This window comes from Nothobranchius furzeri, chromosome 6 (genome assembly GCF_043380555.1).
Source record: "Nothobranchius furzeri strain GRZ-AD chromosome 6, NfurGRZ-RIMD1, whole genome shotgun sequence".
In the NCBI taxonomy this organism is placed as follows: domain Eukaryota; kingdom Metazoa; phylum Chordata; class Actinopteri; order Cyprinodontiformes; family Nothobranchiidae; genus Nothobranchius; species Nothobranchius furzeri.
Genome location: NC_091746.1, coordinates 60,663,740 through 60,685,410, shown reverse-complemented (window position 1 = coordinate 60,685,410; position 21,671 = coordinate 60,663,740). Strand labels below are relative to the sequence as shown.

The following is a 21,671-nucleotide window of genomic DNA, read 5'->3' as shown; positions in this document are numbered from 1 at the left end:
TGTGACGTTTTCAGCAGCCTCAGGTGAACTCAGCGCTGGGATCTATTGTGGGTGTGCTGATGCATCCTTGAAAAGCGGACCATGACCTTGGGTTTTGGCTGAGTAAGACAGGACAGAAACGCGGCGCGCCCCCGGCTGCCTGGAAACGGCGCATCCTCTGTTTTTCATTTCAGTCACGTCGCTTTGCTCAGATTTGAGATGAAGCACAAAGAAGTGCGCGCTAATCCTCCCCACGTTTAATCAGCAATCTGGTGTATTTTTAACGAGCAATCCTCAGCCTCGACGCGTCTTTTGTCCTGATTTAGGGCTGGTTCTGTGTGAACGCACCCCCAGCGCGCCCTCACCGACTATCGGCAGCGCCTGCATCCGACCGAGCCACTGCGCCTCGCCGGGGAGAAGAAGAAGCACGAGAGAAAATCAACAGAAGCGGGCCTGGACCGTTCTTTTGGAACTGGAGCAGTTTTAGAGAGATCAGTGATGCAGATGCTCATAGGTCATAATAAACAAAGATGCTATGAGAGCAGCTGAGCAGCCTTTTGAAAGGGAGACGGCATGTGTCCAGTTGCGCGGCTGTGAGACGCCTGCAGCTCTGGTCCTGAATGCAGCGGAGAGAGACACCTAACCGGGTGTCACCGACAGTCAGCCCCGGATGCTGCGCCGCAGGATGGCATACTCCGACCCATCGTCGGGTAAAGATTTACTGGGCAGTAGATCGCTGTGTTTCATATTTATTTGCGCATTTGGACTCGTCACGCTTTTGCAGCAAATTCTTTATGGAAAAAACTACATCAAGAGGTAAGTGTGGATCATTTCTCCTCCCCTTTGCCATGAAAGCGGAGGCCTTAAGGAAAACCAGCCCATAAACATCCCTCCACGTTGATACAAATGAATAATTTAGTGGTTAAGAGTAAAATATGAATGATAAACTGAAATATTTAAATTTAATTTAAATGAGTGAACTAGGGAATAAACAGGGAAGTACCCAAAAATGTAACCATCCATCTTTTTTTGTTCCCAGCAGCATAGAAACAAATTTCCTTTGGATTTAATTTTGGATAAAATGATTATCATGACTCATACCATAAACAGCACTTCAGCTGTGTATGGTAATGTTTCCCCTTTCTTTCGTTTCTTTTTTCTTCTTCTTTGTTTTTCTGTTTCAGCCTTCTTGACTGGTATAGCCTACATCTTAGAAGCATCAGATGTATCTGAAAACCACAGGAGCCGATGATGATATAGCAGAAGGCAACATGTTAAAGATGATGTTTCTGAACACCTTTTACCACCATGTTGCACTTGAGAATCCACTTTAAACGCTTTCAAAGAGCCGTTATGATTTTACTTTAAGGCCACATTGCAGTCAGAAAAATGGAATGAGAGAGGAGCAGATGCTGAGAAGCTGGGATGTCTACAAGAACAAAACTTTAACCGTCATCTTCAGAGTTTTTTTTTACAGACAGCACATATATGCTTACAACAAAGCAAGCATATATTTGCTGCAATGTGAGAGCCCCCTCCACAGCTAACCCCCCTCTGTCCCTTGCCCACCTGCCACGCTGCTGGACTGGCCTGATGAAACTCAGTTTGGATTCATGCATCCTGATCTCTGCAGAGAGATGTATGAATACAGACCTGACACTCACATGCCTCTCTCCATCTGTGCCCTGACTTTGCTCCTTGTTTTCACTCCTGTGAAAGAGAGAGAGAGAGAGAGAGAGAGAGAGAGAGAGAGAGAGAGAGAGAGAGAGAGAGAGAGAGAGAGAGAGAGAGAGAGAGAGAGATCTGGGGGCCACAATAGATACCAGTGGGCTCAGTGGCAGCCATTTTACCATGTCTATCTCCACTGAGCGAGGGGGGAGAAAGGGAGAGACTGAATAAGAGGGATGGAGAGAATGTGTTTGCTTGAGTTTGTGGTTCGTAAGAAGAAAAATACGCCAAAAAGGGAAGACTTAATCTTGTGCTACGTTCAATGTGCCCTCCACATGGGACTGACCACACCCCGTTTGTTTACTACTACACACTCCTGTGTGTCATGCAGAGAAACAAGTCTGTGAATGCTGCAGACATATTGTTTCAGATCACTTATCCGCTTCCGGTGATTTAAAGGGTAAAGGACACCTCAGTGAATACAAAAGGTTAACCATTAATGTCAAACCTAGAGCATGGACATAGTGCTTGGTACATCTGAGTTTCCACAATGAGGCATTGTGATAAATCATCTTTGCTGCTTTCACTGACATCAGGTTGTGAAGAGTGATGGATTGTAAAATGACATATCAGTGAGAAACTCCCTTCTGTGAGAGGAGGATGCAGAATTGGACTATTTAGGGCAAATGCTGCAGAATGGAAGAGACCAGTTTAAAACCACACAAATGTGTCTTCTTAGATTTAGAAATCTTCTACACCACCTCATGACAAATTATCTTAAAATGTGAAACCTGATGCTGCAAAATATATATAAAAAATGATAAAAAATTAAAAATACTGTAAGAATTCTCACATTTGTGTAAATGTTATATTCATTTCAATGTTTGTGGATGGATGGCGTCCTGAACAGCCGTTGTTTAAAGAAGTAGCTTTTATCTCATGAGCCGTTCCACAGTTTTACATTACACTTTCATTTTAGCAAATATAAGAAATTCTTGCAAGACCTGACGTCAGGATGTACCAGAAATGCTATTTACTCGAGCAAAAAGCAAACAACAACAAAAAAAAAATTGATTATCTGAGCCATTTTCCTTCTCTAGGGTTGCAGCTGGTGTAAGCGAGTGGCAGGTTAAACTCTTGACAGGTTGCCAATACATCACATTGCCACATAGACACACACACACACACACACACACACACACACACACACACACACACACACACACACACACACACACACACACACACACACACACACACACACACACCTAGGGAAAACTTATGGTTTCCAATTAAAGCTGCAAAGGCAAATCTGCAAAACAAGCTAGCTTAAAGTGACATTGTGGAAACATCCATCTAAATGTTGTAGTAAATGACTTAAAAGATGCCCAGTTTTTGAAAAATATTGGCAGTTTCATAATATAACCATAAAAATCTGTTCTAAAATACATGGGAGCGGGTCTAAGTCTTTGAATGACACCATACTGGATGTCATGTTTCCTTCTACGGAAGTCTGTGAGGACAAAATTAATTTACTGATATGTAACAAATGGTTACAAAACTTTCACCATTAATAAACATTGCTGTTTTACTCATTTACCTCTTCACTCGTTGCCAGTGATGAAAGTGGATCTCATGTTCTTGTTATTTTGCTGGAGGTTGCACTCCCAGGGATTTTTTACCCTAATGGCCATCTGTTGGTAAGGTCTTACTTGAACACAAAAATAATGCTTGCTTGCAGTGATTTAGGAATGTACTGCCCCCTATCGCCAGGGAAACTACACACTGTCACTTTAAAACTGTCCGTTGCGAAAGCAACTATTTGACCATCCTGTGGTTGGTCTCACAGAACCACAGCACTTCCACACTTCCCGGGGTCCTCTCTTTATTACATGCTTCCACATTTAGCAACAGACCACCACTGGTGTGAGAGGTTCTCTGCTAAGTAATATCAGAGAAGGGGAAACAGCCGGCTGCTACCACTTTAACTTTAGAAAAAATTACCAGAGTCCCAAAAAGAAAAACACCATTTGAAGTCATGGCAAACAACAGATGTTTGGGCATAGAAAACAGTGCCTGGTGTTTAGCACTATCCCATTTCCTCTGGTGATGTGGGTTCTGATGGGAGGGGTGAGTGTTCTGTGACCATGTTTAAAAGCTAGCTTGTTTAGCAGATTTGCCATTGCAGCTTTAACCTAGCATGCATGATTTTGGTCTGTGGGAGGAAGCCGTCGAACCTGGAAAATACTCACGCATGCCTGGGGAAGAACATGCTAATTCTGCACAGAAAGACCACAGCGTAGATCAAACCTGAATAAGATACAAGGCAACAGTGCTACCAACTGTGCCACCATACAGCTCAGAGAAATTCAAGCCATGCTAAATTAACAAGCATGCAAAGATTTATAAACTAACTTTGTATGACATTTACAAGATGCAAGCTGTTTTTGATGACAGCAAATATTTTTCTTAGCTGCAATCAGACTACCTCTGATGAACTGTTTGATGAAGAACATTGCACGCACAATATGTGAGAAAATAGTTCCATTTGGCTTTCTTCCCAGTTAAGAGTGTTATGACCTAAATTAGACCGTCATACATCTATATGAAAATGTCTGTGAGTCCAACACCGACCAAGGTCTCACAAACTCCAACTCTTAAAGAAACAATGGAGAAAGAAAAGCTGACAAGAATTTTGGCTGGTTTGTGTTTAAAATATTTATTTGGACCCCACCCCCTACCCTCTTGAGATTAGACAACCAATAGCAGTCACAAAGTAGTGGGATCAAACAGATTAAAAGTCCTTCCAAGCTTTCAGTCTAACAGCTTGGCATGCCTGAGGGTGTAATGGGAGCAGGCGGCGCACCTCTGTGCTTGTTTGTCTCCTGATGCTTGGATTACTGTCTGAACAGAGCTCATAATTGAGTCAGCAGCAGATAAATGGTGCGAGGGTCAGCTGATTGGCCCCCACAGCTCTAAGCAGGATGAAGCACTTTAAAAATATCCATAAAAAGGAAATAAAGGCTCTGCTAACGTCTGAATTTCATATATCATATGCGTCTGTCTGTAATAAGTTTTCAACGTGCAAATATCAAATCAACCAGTAGTAGGTCTAGTATTTTGGTGGCAAACAAGATCTGTGCTTAATAATAGTTCTACGTTGGTTAGTTCTATCTCAAGTCTAAAACCACCTCATAAATGTCTCTGATTTCAGCGCGCTCTCCTCTGTTCCAGCTTGCAGGGCGTTATGGAGATGCTGAAGAGGCACTCAGGGAAGCTTAGTGGGTCTGCAGAGCGGTATTGACCCAAGTCCCCTGTGATGAAAGCTTGCTCACATAATACATCCAGAGAGGCTTTCTGGGTCCTGTTCTCCCCAGCTGAAATTAGCACGCCTACAGAGTTCTCACAGAAATGACTCACACACAAACACCCCCGTAATCGTCAGATGGATAAAAACACCTGCACCCAAGTCCAGTCCTGATGGAGGAAATGTAATTTTTCAAATGTGTTGGGCCATTTTCAGAGAACTTATCTAATTTTCCACTATTTCAAAAAATGTTAGTTTGAATAAACAGATATATTTTAGAAAATATGAATGTAATATTTAAAAATGCAATTATTTTATGTGTCCATCCTGGACGAGCCCCCTTTTATGTTACAACCTGGCGGTGATGGAAGAAGTACTTTATTTTTTACTTAAGTAAAAATACAGATGAAGGGGTAAAATAAATTACTTAAAAGTGGAAGCATCCAAGAAATATTTGACTTAGAGAAATTTAGAGGCTGAAAAATGCATTGTTTACAGCTGGAAGCAACGCCTCTCGTTCATGAACTAGCTGGTCAACAGAGCTAAAACACATTGTTTTAGGATTATTATTATAATGTTGTGTTCACTCAGATCAAATTGCATGGAGCTCTAAGGGACGGGGACAGGCTTTAAAAAAAAAAAAAAGAAAGCTAAACAAAGACATATTGCCCAATTCATTACATGTTAAGAATCTCAGTTTTGTACATTTCTAAAAAAAAATCATAAATAATTCCTGAAATGGTAAAACTCCAGATTACTGCTTTAAGTAAAAAATATCAAAGAATGCATTTTCAAATGTACTTAAAAGTTAAAAACTGAAAATATTCAACTAACATGTAAATATGCGTTGTGTGTGTGCAGAAGTGTGCTGGGGACCCAGGGTGGGTTGGGGGGTCGGACAAAAAGCAAATTAAAGTACTTTACATTTTGAAACCTTGCAGAGAATTTAGTGGAGTAGAAAGTACAGAAACTTGCTTTTAAATGTAGTAGAGTTAAAGTAAAATGTAGGCCTGAAGAAAATTATTTGAGTAAAATATCGATACAGAAAAATTGTACTTCAGTACAGTATCAAAGTCCTTGTACTTTTTCTACATTCCATCACTGCAACCTGGCTAGTGGGACCAGGCTATAAAATGGTAGCCTGGTTAGCCATGCCAATGCTTCCTTATGGGCTGCAAAGGACCTGGTAACGTCCCCATCCAAATGACCACACCCCCTGAGAATTTTAACCGAACCTATCAGCACTGAGCAGAGTACATCACACACAGCAGCGACACTCAGTTTCTCATAAACAATGAAGACGGCATCTGAAACGGAGTTTGTTGCAGCTTTTTCCTCTGTTCTAAATGACTTGGACAAACCACAACAAGGAGAAGTGATTAAAAAAAGATGTTTGCGCTGGCGAGACGCCATCTTTGACTGCAGCTACAAAACTACAGTGTTGCACTATACAGTCGTCATTTGCCTTTTTTCTGATGGTTATTTTTTAGCGGGCTAGCCCCGCCACTCATGGTGCACTCTGCCTCTGAGAATTCAGGCTCATCCTCTGTGTAGAATACAGGTGCTGGCCAGTAAATTAGAATATCATCAAAAGGTTGAAAATATTTCAGTAATTCCATTCAAAACGTGAAACTTGTACATTATATTCATGCAATGCACACAGACCAATGTATTTCCGATGTTTATTACATTTAATTTTGATATTTATAGGTGACAACCAATGAAAACATCAAATCTGGTATCTCAGAAAATTAGAATATTCTAAAGGCCAATGAAAAAATGTTTGTTTCTCTAATGTTGGCCAACTGAAAAGAATGAACATGAAAAGAATGTGCATGTATAGCACTCAATACTTAGTCGGGGCTCCTTTTGCCTCAATAACTGCAGTAATGCGGCGTGGCATGGACTCGATCAGTCTGTGGCACTGCTCAGGTGTTATGAGAGCCCAGGTTGCTCTGATAGTCGTCTTCAGCTCCTCTGCATTGTTGGGTCTAGCGTATTGCATCCTCCGCTTCACAATACCCCATAGATTTTCTATGGGGTTAAGGTCAGGCGAGTTTGCTGGCCAATCAAGGACAGGGATACCATGGTCCTTGAACCAGGTGCTGGTGGTTTTGGCACTGTGTGCAGGTGCCAAGTCCTGTTGAAAGGTGAAGTCTGCATCCCCATAAAGTTGGTCAGCAGCAGGAAGCATGAAGTGCTCTAAAACTTCCTGGTAGACGGCTGCATTGACCCTGGACCTCAGGAAACAGAGTGGGCCAACACCGGCAGATGACATGGCACCCCACACCATCACTGACGGTGGAAACTTTACACTGGACCTCATGCAACGTGGATTCTGTGCTTCTCCGCTCTTCCTCCAGACTCTGGGTCCTTGATTTCCAAAGGAAATGCAGAACTTGCTTTCATCAGAAAACATAACTTTGGACCACTCAGCATCAGTCCAGTCCTTTTTGTCCTTGGCCCAGGCGAGACGCTTCTTGCGCTGTTTCTTGTTCAGGAGTGGCTTGACACACGGAATGCGACACCTGAATCCCATGTCTTTCATGAGTCTCCTCGTGGTGGTTCTTGAAGCGCTGACTCCAGCTGCAGTCCACTCTTTGTGGATCTCCCCCACATTTTTGAATGGGTTTGTCGTCACAATTCTCTGCAGGGTGCGGTTATCCCTAGAGCTTGTACACTTTTTTCTACCACATTTTTTCCGTCCCTTCGCCTGTCTGTTAATGTGCTTGGACACAGAGCTCTGCGAACAGCCAGCTTCTTTAGCAATCACCTTTTGTGTCTTGCCCTCCTTGTGCAAGGTGTCAATGATTGTCTTTTGGACAGCTGTTAAGTCAGAAGTCTTCCCCATGATTGTGGTGCCTTCAAAACAAGACTGAGGGACCTTTTAAAGGCCTTTGCAGGTGTTTTGAGTAAATCAGCTGATTAGAGTGGCAGCAGGTGTCTTCTATATTCAGCCTTTTCAGAATATTCTAATTTTTTGAGATACCAAATTTGGAGTTTTTATTAGTTGTCACTTATGAATATCAAATTTAAATGTAATGAACATTGGAAATACATTGGTCTGTGTGCATTGCATGAATATAATGTACAAATTTCACGTTTTGAATGGAATTACTGAAATATTTTCAACCTTTTGATGATATTCTAATTTACTGGCCAGCACCTGTAGACAGAGGGTGAATCTGGCAGGTCAGGCAAATGAAATGGAGACTGAATACATTTTTAAATAATAAAAACAACCATCAAAGGGCCCCACCAAAACAGCAAACAAACAGGAGCTCTCCCTGAAGCTGCACCAGGCTTTTATCCTGCACCCACAGGTGCATCCACTCAGTGCAATCAAGGACTTCACACAACCAGGCAACTGGGACAGAGCATGTGACTTATGTATGCTGAGGCTTATGCTAGTGAGTAGGTTTTAGTATGGCTAAAGCAAAAAATCATATCAGGAATGATGTTCATTCAATTTAGATTTCAGGATTATCCAACAGCCTGTAGGATGTTAAACAATGAGTCAGCAGATTTTTTGTGAGTAGCATCCTGCTGAGAAGGTAAATTGCTTTCTTTATAGAGGATACGAGAGATTTGGCACATCTGTTCTCTTCTTGAGATTCAGTGTGACATTTGCAGCAACAAACTGGCACCCATTACTGCTCCTTCTGTAAACGACAACAACCTCATTACATCAGTTTGAAAGTCTTTACACTCCTGTGAGCCAATATAGCAGTGTGTGAATGCCAGAACTCTACTCAGAGTAGTAGCAACAGCTCTGCAGTCACTGGGACCATGGTGTCGATCACTAATGTTTGGTGTCGTACTCTGACAGCTTTCTTGAGTCGATCTGCTTCAATGTTTACGTGCATGACTTGATGACAAAGATTCATGAGTGAAAATTTATGTGTGTGTGTGTGTGTGTGTGTGTGTGTGTGTGTGTGTGTGCATGTGCAGAATAAAGAAAGTAAATCCCATTTAAACTGACTGATTTTCTTACTAGTGCACAACAGTTTAGCCGACTCAAAGGGGACGAGACCGGAAATTGGACCGGCCCCGTTAATTTCTTCGATGATGGATCTCTGAGGCCTGCCAGAAATGGAAGGAAAAGGTACCTTTCAAGTCTGACGAACGTATGACACAACATCTCAGAGAAACAAGAGAGAGAGAGAGAGAGAGAGAGAGAGAGAGAATGTGTGTGTGTGTGTGTGTGTGTGTGTGTGAGAGAGAGAGAGAGAGAGAGAGAGAGAGAGAGAGAGAGAGAGAGAGAGAGAGAGAGAGAGAGAGAGAGAGAGAGAGAGAGAGAGAGAGAGAGAGAGAGAGAGAGAGAGAGAGAGAGAGAGAGAGAGAGAGAGAGAGAGAGAGATGAGTTTGACCCAGGCCTGCATGCATGGACTGGGATTTTGCTCTTGAGTTTCCTCTGATGCTTTAGAGAGAACACAAGCTGCAGCAGCAGCACAATTTTCTTCTGTGGTTAGGGAGGGGTTGTGATGTCAGGGGGTAACATCACACATTTAACTCTAACTCAACCTGTCTGCATGTTGACAGATGTTTTCGTCAGAATTTTCAGCCAGATTCACAGATCTCCGTAGTAATCACACCCTGCCTAGCCGATATTAAGAAGAAAAAAAAACGCTCTCAAAGGTAGGCCGTTTTGAAGGCATTTTAGTGCTTTTTCTTTCACAGAAACCGAAGAATGCTTTTTTCTTTCTGTTGTTAGTATGACAGGTCTAAACCCTCATATCTTTTAGTGGTGGTTGCACTTCAGATTTGCTCTTGCATGTTGTCTGATCCGTCCACCCCCTCCCTTTTCTCAGAAGCTGGTTGAACCCCAGTCTCCTGTTGATGTACCGGCTTCTCCTTGTCCCGTTGTGTCCCATCCTGCACCCATCTCGAAATGCCTTGTTCTCCTCAACTTTTGTGTCATATATTCTGCACAGCTTTGCGTGTATGCCATGTACATAGTGTGGACACTTCTCTCTGCTCTCCCTGTTTTCCCTTCTCACATCTACATTGTCTCTCTTTGAACTGGACCTAGCCCCCCCTTTTCCACTCTCCTTCCCTTGAAGACAAGGATGAGACAGATTTGCCCATCTTCAGAAAATCTCCCAACCATCATTTCTTTGAGTAACAGATGTCTATCTGGAGTAATTTGGTTGACCTCAGATGCCATAAGAGATGGAATCCATCTCATGAAGTGAATAATTTTCAATCATAGAACCGAGAACACTTGCAAAGGTTTCATCATCTTAGCTAAAACAAAGTGAACATTTTAGGACATTACATAGGCTCTTTTCAGATGACCGCTGCATCATCAGGTGGATGTAGACAACCAGTTTCATCACTTCTTTGGATCATTTCATCCCAGCGTTTTGTTACTTTAACAATGCATAATCCCCGGCATTGCTCGATGCATTCTTTCATTACAAGTTTTGTTTTAAAAGCTCACCCCATTAACCTCCACGAGTGCTGGTAAATATGCTGTAACCGTTTCCATCTTTTAAACCCCAGTTGCATTTAATATCTAACCTTGATTGCAACAAAACACAATGAACATTATGAACCATATCAAAATGTTTATAATGGCCCAGAACATGTTTGTTTGGACGACCTGCTGAATACATTGGTGGAAATTGGTTGTAAAAGGATGGGAAATCTAAATGTGAAACTCAATATTTTGAGTTTCACATTTGATTGAAACCTAGAACGAGTATAAACATCCTGATAGTCTTATAAGTTTGATATCTGACTATTATGGGCCTTTTGGTTAAATTCTTGAAAAGCGAAAGTCTTCTATGAAGAAATGGATAACACTTGCCACATTTCATGGCAGAATCTTAAACATGTCAAGTTTTGTGAAAAACCCAATATACTGTCACATGACACTTTAGCTCAGTGTCTGCAAAACTGACTTGAGTTGCAGCCGTGTGTTATCTAAAAGATAATTTACAGTAAACTCTGTAAAAAAAGATAAATTATATAAGGATAAATATTAGGATATGGCTAAAATTATTCCCCCAAATTAAATGATCCCAATCACCAGCCTATATAATAGGCCAAGGATATTCCATTCTGGCCTGGAGGGCCAGTATCCAGCACGTTTTAGTGGTTTCTCTGCTCCAACACACTAGATTCAGGTTGAATCACCTGTGCAGCAGCTCATCAGGCTCTGCAGAAGCCTGTTAATCACCTGCTGATTGAAATCAGGTGTGTTGAAGCAGAGTTAAAACTAAAACCCTGTATTAGACGGTTCAAAAATTATTAATTTAAAAGGAATTATGGGCCAGAATGTTAATAACAGACACGTTAATCACAATGCACCAATCGATTTGCACGTCAAAAAACCTCATAGAAACTGTAGTTATTAGACTGAAGTTCAGTTAGTATCCTGTTAAAGGACAGTTTTCCTCTCCACTGTCGCTACATGCTTGCTTTTTATGAGGATTGCTGTAAAGTTTGCTGGATTTTCTGAACTCAGTTGGAATGTTTACTTTGTGACATCCCTTGAGGCAACTCTTGTTACAGTTTGGTGCTATATAAATAAACTCAGTTGAATTATTAGAGTTAACTTTAGTTATTTGAGTTAACAGCTCATTTTTTGGGTTTATGGGAAAATCCTTTCAGCCATAAAATGATTATTACTGCAATAGTGGTTTCCACATCCATCTGCATCCCAAACCACAGTCAATTTATTCTAAATGAAAACGGATCTGTTGAGAAATTGTTGTACTGCAAGAAATAAAACAACCAAAATAAGTTATTTTAAAATGCCCTCAAAGTAATTCAGTAGTTTTTTACTAAATTGTTATTGCATCCATGTCAACTCAAATTTATCACATTCTTTAATCCCTGATAATAAATTCCCAAAGTCATCTCTAGTTATGATCTCTTGCTTGCATGACTAGTGATCAAAAATAATTACAAAATTTTATATTTCTGTCAAAATGTCCTTTTCCTGCAGCCAGCACAAATTACATTTTGTGTTCACTTTAACACAGAAGCACACTCATGTTCATATCCACCAGACATGACACTACAACCGTCTAATCCACCATTTAAACTAAAAGCACTGGAATCAGCTTTTTTCCTAACTCTCCTCTAAGTAGTTTCTATGAATACAAAGTACACAAACACTCATTAACCTCAGAGTTTTCATTTAAAACCAGTTTAATGTATGAACATAAGGGAGGTGTGATATATTTCTGTTCTTGGTTTAGTCTAAGATGTTTTAGAATCTGGTGCAAGTGTCTAGTAAACAGTATGTTCCTGTCCTGTTTGGGATGCCTAAAAATCAGCTGCATCACGTCTGCCATTCGTCATCCCAAATTGCTATATTGTAGAATGTCATTAAGTCACACCATAGAAGTTTTGTTCTCAATCAGAAATAGCCTGTTTTTTATGCTAGTGTAATTACTTCTAGGCTAATAATGTAAATGATTTAAAAACCTTGTTGTGTGTTTTTTTATTTTTTGTTTACCCTGTTGTGTGTGCTGCCGTAGGCTGCCGATGACTATGTTTATCCCTTCAGGTATCTGGATAACTACGATGGCAGTTTTGAATACAACTCCACTGCGTGCAGGGAGCTCCGACAAGAGATTATGGACGTCAAAGTCCTGACAATGTGAGTGATAAAGCTGACATCTGTGGTGGACAGCTTATTTTGTTCAAAGTTTTACCTTTGGTTAAATAATTCCTAGAATTTAAAACATTTACCTTGTTGTTAAATAAAGCCTGGGGCGTCAAGCGTGGCATGCCAAGAAGCCTGTACCATCTCTGATCTGCTTTTCTATAAATTAGTAATGATGTATTGGCCACGCAGAAACGGTTTGTTCTCAGAAAAGCTGGTTTAACACGTCATAAGCTTAGACACACACAACCTTACATTTGCATGTTTCAACTCACTTCAACATCTGCAATATACAAATGTTGGTCGTGGTAATGCTAACCGCGGAACAACGGTAGCCTGAACAGCTAACTTCTTGGTTGGACGAAAAAAAAAAGAACAAAGAAGAATGTGGAGCACCACTCATGTTCCAGGATGTAGGCTACCAGGAATTTCCAGACTACAAATTAATGCCAGATAGATCCAGCGATTGCAGTCCGCAAGCTACCACATGGAGACCCCTGCCGCACGGGGACCCTACGCAGGGACTTGTTTAGAGTCCCCCCATAAGAAACAATAAAGGATGGAGGGGTCAGCTGATGACTTGTATTTGTCCTCTCTCCTTCATGGGCTGGCTGTCTCTGTCAGTGCTCAGCGTGTGGATCGCCTCATGGAGGGGAAGGCGTCCTCTTGCGCAAGATGGGGTTGCTTTGGCTTGTTCCGTGACAGAAAGTGCCCAAGGGGAAGGGAGTGTTACGCCGCTGCTGCATGCACTGCATTGGACTCCTCTTTTTTCTCTCCTTCACGGGCTGGCTGTCTTTTGGTGCTCAGAGCACGGTGCACCTCATAGATGAGAATGCATCCTCTTATGCAAGACGGGCCCCTCTGTGATCGCAGGGCACTCTGATCTGCCTGTAGGGAGGGATGGCGTTGGCAGTCCGTAACATCTGGTTTGTCTGCAGTCCGTCCCCCCCCCCCCCCCCCCCCCATCCCCATCCCTTCCAACACCGCCCTTATTGGACACCGGCTGGAAACTCACTTCCTTTCTGATCCGCAAAACCCCTCTCCAAAACCTGCCAGACACTTACTTTGTGCCGGAATAGCAGCGACCAAACACTGATTCTGCTCATGATTTCTTTCAGTACCACCGATAATTTTCTATTTTTTAATAAAACTAACTAAAAACAAAAACACAAATTATTCTTTAGGCAGATTTCATTTAGAGTTTTTATTAATTTTGAAAAAGTGTCATAAATGGACACTGATTTGATTCTGGAGATTTAAGAGACCTTTCAAACAAACAGCAATTTGTATGAAGAAAATGAAGTAAAACAGATTAGCATAAATTATAAAACTAATGGCAAAACTGAGAGAAATAAAGTCTTAAAGGTAGAGAGGAGGATCCTTTTATTCCGGGTGGATCATCTGCATGATTGGTCTGCATAACTGTCAATCATTTCAGTGAACCATTCATGCAATTCCACCGTCATACATGCTCGTTGCTAGGCAGTTTTCACTTCCTGCGCAAAGCAAAGATTGGGCTCCCCACAGACGCCGCTGTTGTCAGTTTTCTGCTCGACAGATGAGCTTAAGTTCGGCATGCTTTGGAGAAATTCAGATCACTGCTAGAAGAAGTTAGCTGCAAGGCCAGCAGCTACTTGTAAACAGAGAGTGCATGAGGATAACTAAGCGTTCTCTCTCATGCTAATAATTTTCAAAACGTGGAGAACGCGGTTCTTTCCTGAAATTCAGAATCATCCTCCGACATACCTTTAAGACTGGTCACCATTTTTCAGTAAAATGGCTGTTAAAGGTTGAATATGGAACACGGATATTCTGGCGACATCTAGTGTTTAAAGTTGGTAGTGCAACAACATTTTCCAGCCATCACGGTGTTGGTTCACAGCTGACACGTTAAGTGAACAGTCACCACCATGCCCAGTGACAAATTGTACAGGGCAAGGACTAATTTCTACTAATACGTTTAACAGTATTTACTGTTAGAACATCTTCTGGGCTTAGAATCAGCTGCTTGTCAAGTCCGCCATTTTACACAGTCCCTGCCTTGTCTTGCCGAGCAGACGTTTTAGCACAATGGTACCCTCTAGTGGCTGGTAGATGTAAACATAAACCCAGTGTCATGCCTGACAAAATTATAATTTGATTATTTATTTTTTTAATGTAGCTTTTAAGGGGAAAACTACATTCATTCTGCACACCTCTAAACATCTTGTGGAGGTATTAATTTTTAATAGCTTTTTATTAAAATGTTCCATGTTCCACCTCAACATTTCCCATTATTTCCCACATCGAGAGGAGCCAGTTGAGGTGGCTCGGGCATCTGGTCAGGATGCCTCTTGGACGCCTCCCTGGTGAGGTTTTCTGGACACGTCCAACCGGGAGGAGACCTAAAGGTAGACCAAGGACACGGTGGAGGGACTATGTCTCCCACCTGGCCAGGGAATGCCTTGGGATTCCCCCGGGGGAGCTGGCTCAAGTGGCTGGGGAGAGGGAAGTCTGGGTCTCTCGCCTTAGGCTACTGCCCCCGCGACCCGACTCTGGATAAGCCGATGTAAATAGATGGATGGCGTTTCCCATTATGGAAGTGAACTGTTGCTGAGAACGTTACAAACAGGTATGCTCCATCTCGGTCTCTTCGCTCAGCCGAGCAGGAACTTCTGGTGGTCCCCCGGTCGAAATTTCGATCGAGGGGTAGTCGTGCTTTTTCTATTTTGGCTCCAACTCTGTGGAACGAATTGCCACTGAGCATTAGGCAGGCACCATCCCTTCAAGTCTTTAAGTCTCGTTTAAAGACTCATTTTTATCTGATTGCGTTTCAGCGCTAGGGTCACTTGAATTGCCCTAACATTATGGTTTTAACTATTCTTCTTTTTAAACCGGATGCTTGATTTTATTTTGTCCGACATTTGTTTTTTTTTATCGATTGGTCTTATTCCAATATCTCTTATCTGTAATGCTGTTTGCTTGCTATTTTATGACTTTATGTTTTTATCCTGCTTTTATGCCCATGTATTGAGAATGTTTTTCTTTTAATGATGTTGTTCAGCACCTTGGGCTTCGGATAATGTTGTAGAAGGTGCTATACAAATAAAATTTGATTGATTGATTACACTAATTAACAAGCCACTGGTGCTGATAGTGATTTAAGCTTCTCCTTCCTGGTTTATGATTATAAACATCTTCCAGTCGTCTTTTATGCACATTCTTCAGGCGTTCAGACTTCAAAACAAAACCCACACTGGCCTTAGAAAAATGACCTTGAGCCTCTTTAGCAGCAGCAAAAACAGCTGCTGTCATGCTGTCAGACAGAAAAACGACAACAAAGAAAATGTGACCACATTAATATAGTCTACAAAATGTCAGTTCAAGGATAAAGAACTCAGACACACTCGATAAAGCATTTCTGTTTACAGATTTTCTTTGACTGGTGCTACTAAAGTTATTACAAACTAGTTACTGCATTTATTGACTCATAAAAAGCCTAACATGCTTGTGTGTTGTCCAGGTTTTATTTTTTTAATGAAATCATGGCTGAGGGCGTTCCTCCTGATTGCACTTATTTGTTTGTCTTCCAGGGTGAAAACCTCAGAGCTGTTTGAGAGGTGGAGGAATCTGCAGGTGTGCAGGTGGGACCAGAACAAGGAAGAGACCAGTAACTTTAAGTAAGAATGACTCATTCTAAACACGTAACTCTAACTATAACACACATTTGGAATACCTTTGATTTGAACTCAGCTGGAGCAAAAGACTAATTAATTAATTACAGTTTTAGTTAAAGATTACTGCTCCTACCACCACCACTACTACTATTACTACTACTCCTACTACCACTACCATGTTTATGTTTATGTTTATTTATTTGGCAGACGCTTTTATCCAAAGCGACTTACAATTTATAACCTATAGGGCATGTTGTGATCTGTGGGGGAAACCGGAGTACCCGGAGGAAACCCTCGCATGCATGGGGATAACACGCAACTCCACGCAGGAAGGCCGCAGCCGAGTTTCGAACCTGCAACCTTCATGCTGCGAGGCAACAGTGCTAACAACTGTGCCATCATGCAGTAATAGTAATAGTACTACTACTATTACTACTACTACTACTACCATTACTACTACTACTACTACTACTACTACTACTACTATTACTACTACTACTACTACTAATACTACTACTACTACCACTGCCACTATTACTATTACCACTACTACCACTACCACTAGTACTAGTACTATTACTACTACTATTACTACTACTGCTACTACTACTACTACTACTACTATTAATATTACTACTACTACTAATACTACTACTACTACTACCACTACCACTATTACTATTACTACTACTACTACTACTTCTACTGCTACTACTACTATTACTTCTATTACTACTACTCCTACTACCATTACTACTACTACTACTACTACCATTACTACTACTCCTACTACCACTATTACTATTGCCACTGCTCCCACTACTACTGCTACTACTTCTCCTACTACTATTACCACTACTACCAATTTCCACCACTTTTACTACTACAACTACAACTATTACCACTATTACCCCTACCACTGCTACCACTACTACCACCACTACCACTATCACGACTACTACTACTACTACTACTACTACTAATAATAATAATAATAACAATAACAATAAAGACTGACCTCTACCAGAACATTTAGTAGGTATCTCTCTAGTACACAAACACCCTCCTTCACATAAACTAAGCTGATTTGTTGTATGACTAACCGTGGACCTCTTAAACACTCAGATTGCTGTTGTACTTTTGGTCTTGAGGCTGTTACTTCTCCAGCTAAAGTATATTTATCACCATGTGCTGTCCCCCTGAAGGATGTCCCTGTCCCGCTGCTGTAATGCTCCATCCTTTTTGTTCACCACCAAGAGGAACACCCCTGCAGGGACCAAACTGAGGTATGAGGTGGACACCAGCGGGATCCTTCCCATCACCTCCGAGATCTTTAAGATGTTTCCAGATGTGAGTTCATCATCTCCTTCTGGGTGGCTGTCTTTTTACAAACTATTCTTTCTACTCTTCTTTCAAGTTGTTGGTTTGATAAATGAAATATTTGTGATCGATAACAATAACAAATAACTGTCGTTTTTGTCATCAAAATCTGTTTTGTCCAGGATATGCCGTATTCCAAATCGCAGTTCAAAAGGTGTGCCGTCATTGGGAACGGTGGCATCATCAAGAACAGCAAATGTGGAAAAGAAATAGATTCAGCAGATTTTGTTTTCAGGTATGCAGGGTTTAATCGCAGGCTTTGTTCTTTTTGGAAAACAAAGTGTTGATGATTATTTAGTACTTTGATCTTACAAATTACAAAGTTCGTAAAAGTACAAAATTGATTTTCAATGTGGGGAAAATGTTAAATAGCTTCAACGATGACAACATAAAGAAAAGTCCCAAACATCAAAATACCAGAAAAACACAGCTTTTACTAAGAAAAAAAATCTGTCTTAAAAAAGACCCTTTGTGTCTCTACAAGCAGCAATCTGGAGCTTTCCCCCTTTCAGCGTTTATGTATGATTTTTTTTTAGAAATCTGTAAAAGTGATAATCTAACCTTGCTGTGATATAATGTAATCAATTAATAAGGTTTAATCGTGCCAAGGCTGCCCTCCGTCCTGCAGATCAATTTGAATCGAGCTTATTCCATTTACAGAATAACAGACTCAGTGTCAAAGTGCTTCTACTAGTTTATAAATCACCCAATGGCATGGGACCAAAATACTATTCAGATGTCTTTGCAGCATAGACTCTCAGCAGAGCTCTGAGATCTTTAGGAAGCAGTCAGCTTGTAGAACTCCGGGTCAGAACCAAACAAGGTAAAGCTGCTTTCAGCTACTATGCTGCACACAGATGGAATCAGCTTCTTCATGACCTCAAATGTGCCCTAACTAGTAATTTTTAAATCCAAATTGAAAACATTCATGTATTCATTAGCCTATGAATGATTGTTTCTGATGCTGCTCCATGTGTGCTTTGACTGCTAAACCTTTAACTTTGCCTTTTAACTGCTGAATTTAATTTATGTAATCAATTTACTCAAAATGTTTTTGTTTATTTTAATTATGCTGTCATGTTGGTTTTGCTGTTTTTGTCTCCTGGAAAGCACATTGAATTGCCTCTGTGTATTAAATGTGCTACATAAATCAAGCTGCCCTGAAAGTTCACATGGATTTGTGAGCATTTACAGATGCAGAAATAGAATAGAATAGAATAGAATGGAATAGAATAGAATATCCTTTATTGTCACTGTACACACTCGTACAACGAAATTTGGAAGCCACTCCTGGGTGCAAGTTGAAAGAAATACATAACACTTAACAATTAAAATTCAATCAGGACAAATACTTCCCTGTAAGAAATGCATAACACTACAATAATTAAAATAATAGCAACATTACTCAGGCAGAATAATTATCATTCTCATATTATGCTGTATTACACAGTTACAGTTACACAGTTAGAGGTGCGTGTTCATGAATGAGAGGCTTTACTTCCAGCCATTGTCACAGAAGTAGGGAAAGGGGCTTAAGGTGCGATACATTGTTCCACCTCTAGATAGTGGCCTCTGAGAATAAACTCCAGACTTCTTTTTCAATTAAGTGAAACTGAAGCAAACTGATGACTGCATGAGTGTGTATACATATGTAATGGTCTTTGATGATTTCCTGGTTTTCTTTTTTCTTCTGCAGATGCAATGTACCACCCATCAATGACAAGTACTCAGCAGATGTTGGTACAAAAACCAACCTGGTGACAATAAATCCAAGCATCATAACTGAGAGGTAATGATAAGGAGACGATCTTATGACTTTATCTCTTTTTTAAGCATTTTTTAATGTTTCGCTAACTACGCAGATTTCAGAAGCTGGAGAAATGGCGTCGTCCCTTTTACGAGGTCCTCCAGAATTACGAGAACTCCTCGGTGGTGCTGCCCGCCTTCTACAACACCCGCAACACCGATGTCTCTTTCAGAGTCAAGTACATGCTGGATGATTTTGACTCCCAGAGAGGCGTGTTCTTCTTCCACCCGCAGTACCTTCTGAACGTGCAGCGTTTCTGGGCAGTGCAGGGCGTGCGAGCGAAACGGCTCAGTAGTGGCCTGATGCTGGTGACTGCTGCCCTGGAGCTATGTGAGGAGGTCCACCTCTACGGTTTCTGGGCATTTCCCATGAACCCCTCTGGCATCTTCATCACTCACCACTACTATGACAACGTCAAGCCGCGGCCAGGATTTCACGCTATGCCACATGAAATTTTTAACTTCCTTCACATGCACACGCGTGGAATCATCCACGTGCATACGGGGAGATGTACGTGATCCTTTATCACTTCTATTTACCCCAGTTTTTTATTGGTGTTTTATTGTGTTTTTCTATCACATTGGTTCATGACTATTGTTTGGCTTTGGAAGCACATTCACAGCACATTCACTTGCTTGCTTGAAGATACTCCTGTCTTCAGAGACACTCCTTTCTGCTGTGATACCGTGGTTCACTCGGTCCATAGAATGCTTGTTTTAGTGTGAACAGTGGTCCTCATAGTGATGTGCTATTGTGAGGTCTTCCAGTGGCTCTGCTGTACAGAGGTGTTGTTTTCTACTCAACTGCACAGATACTTACACAGTAATGAGGCTGCAGCGGGTGTCTTTGTGCCCCCTGCCGCTGTGGCAGCTTAATGTTTGTGTCAAATGACGCCTAAACCTTGTCATTTATCAAATAGGAGAGAAATATGTAATTGTAACATCTAATTGTTTACTTTTGTAATCTATTTCCTACCAACTAGATTGGCTTTGTAAATATTTTAAAGCACTGTCAGTTTTTTGCTGATTTTCTCCCATCATTGCTGTTGATGCATAGACATAGTCTTTGGGGGTGGGGTGGGGAAGACACATAACCCCCCACTGTTTCCAAAGTAAATTTTTGACCCCTGCACTTTTTACTGTCCAAAAACAATATTACGCTACATTAAATAGCCACTGGTTGACCACTAGGACCAAGTGGAAAACAACCGTTTGTGTTGAAGCCTGTTTCCAGTTAAAAGTTACTGTAAAGACCCCCCCCCCCCCCCCTTCTGAAATCAAAACTACGTCTTTGTGGTGATGAATCTGCAAATGTTTAGAAGAGACAAATTTCCCCCTTCTCCTATCTGTCAACTTTTTTGGACAAAAGCCAGATAAATTCTCAGCAAATCTTTGATATCTTGTAAAGCAGCACGTTGCCGCAGAGCAACCCAGCTGTCTTTTTTGTCTTAAGCCATTTTGCCTTATGAGGTCTGAAACATGATGTGCAGCGCACCCATGTGCAAATGCTCATCTACAAATACATTAACATGAAATCAGATATTGGGTTGGCTCCTGGCATAAAAGAAATGTCCAACTTGCTACGGTGTAGAGATGTTCATGCCCGTTTTGGCTCATGCTATGCTGGAACTGCTCTTTGTAAACTTCATTTTAGCAATGAAATGCTGTGCATGAAATTATTCTATCCTTGGCTTTGTGTGTGCCTGCTTCAATGATTAGTGGAATATGTTTACACTTAAGCCTCTACCGATCCCAGTGCTTTTAGAGACGCAGACACGAATCCTTTCACGACTGATTAAATGGATTGTATAGATTAGTTCTCACTGATTATAGGTGCAACATCAAAAAGGGTTGCAGTCATTTGGTGTTTTTATTTTGCAGCTCTTTTTTTTACTGTTTTTCTAAAGTAAGAATTAATTTTGCAACAAAGCAAGAATTTAGCTGGAAGATTGTGCAGATTACGCAGATTTGGTATATGAGAAATTTTAAAATACTTTAAAAGTCTTTAGTTTATGTTTTGCTGCCTACTCATCTGTTACTTTTTACTGCAATCAAAGGATGCTTCAATGCTAAGATTTATAGTTGCTGTTTCTTTAAAAATTTCTATGATTTTGTTTTGTGGAAGAGGAAATGTGTTGTTTAAATTTTAACATTAAATGGTGACTAAATTATTAAATTGTTTCACATGAATCATGACTCAACCACAAATGGAAATTGAAGTATTGCTGGTGTCTGTACTGACTGGAGGTATTTA

At 41.0% G+C, this 21,671-nt stretch overlaps 1 protein-coding gene across 2 annotated transcripts; it reads left to right on the top strand.

The window, feature by feature from the left end:
* Positions 1-512: 512 nt before the first annotated feature.
* Positions 513-20,084, top strand: st8sia5 (ST8 alpha-N-acetyl-neuraminide alpha-2,8-sialyltransferase 5). Of its 2 annotated transcripts, XM_015942991.3 has the most exons (9): positions 513-795; positions 8,952-9,059; positions 9,497-9,592; positions 12,477-12,569; positions 16,148-16,234; positions 17,437-17,581; positions 17,734-17,846; positions 19,308-19,400; positions 19,474-20,084. In XM_015942991.3, exons 1-9 carry the CDS (start codon positions 650-652, stop codon positions 19,934-19,936), a joined length of 1,344 nt encoding a protein of 447 aa, XP_015798477.1. In that variant the 5' UTR covers positions 513-649; the 3' UTR covers positions 19,937-20,084. The 2 variants fall into 2 exon arrangements, with proteins under 2 accessions (XP_015798477.1, XP_070408898.1); XM_070552797.1 differs by lacking the exons at positions 8,952-9,059; positions 9,497-9,592.
* Positions 20,085-21,671: the final 1,587 nt, after the last annotated feature.

Excerpts from the sequence above, each read along its gene's own strand:
- st8sia5 (XM_015942991.3), top strand. The coding sequence starts at position 650 with ATGCTGCGCCGCAGGATGGCATACTCCGACCCATCGTCGGGTAAAGAT. Across the intron at positions 17,847-19,307 it reads TCAGCAGATTTTGTTTTCAG|ATGCAATGTACCACCCATCA; the intron begins GTATGCAGGGTT and ends TTTCTTCTGCAG. Across the intron at positions 19,401-19,473 it reads CCAAGCATCATAACTGAGAG|ATTTCAGAAGCTGGAGAAAT; the intron begins GTAATGATAAGG and ends CTAACTACGCAG.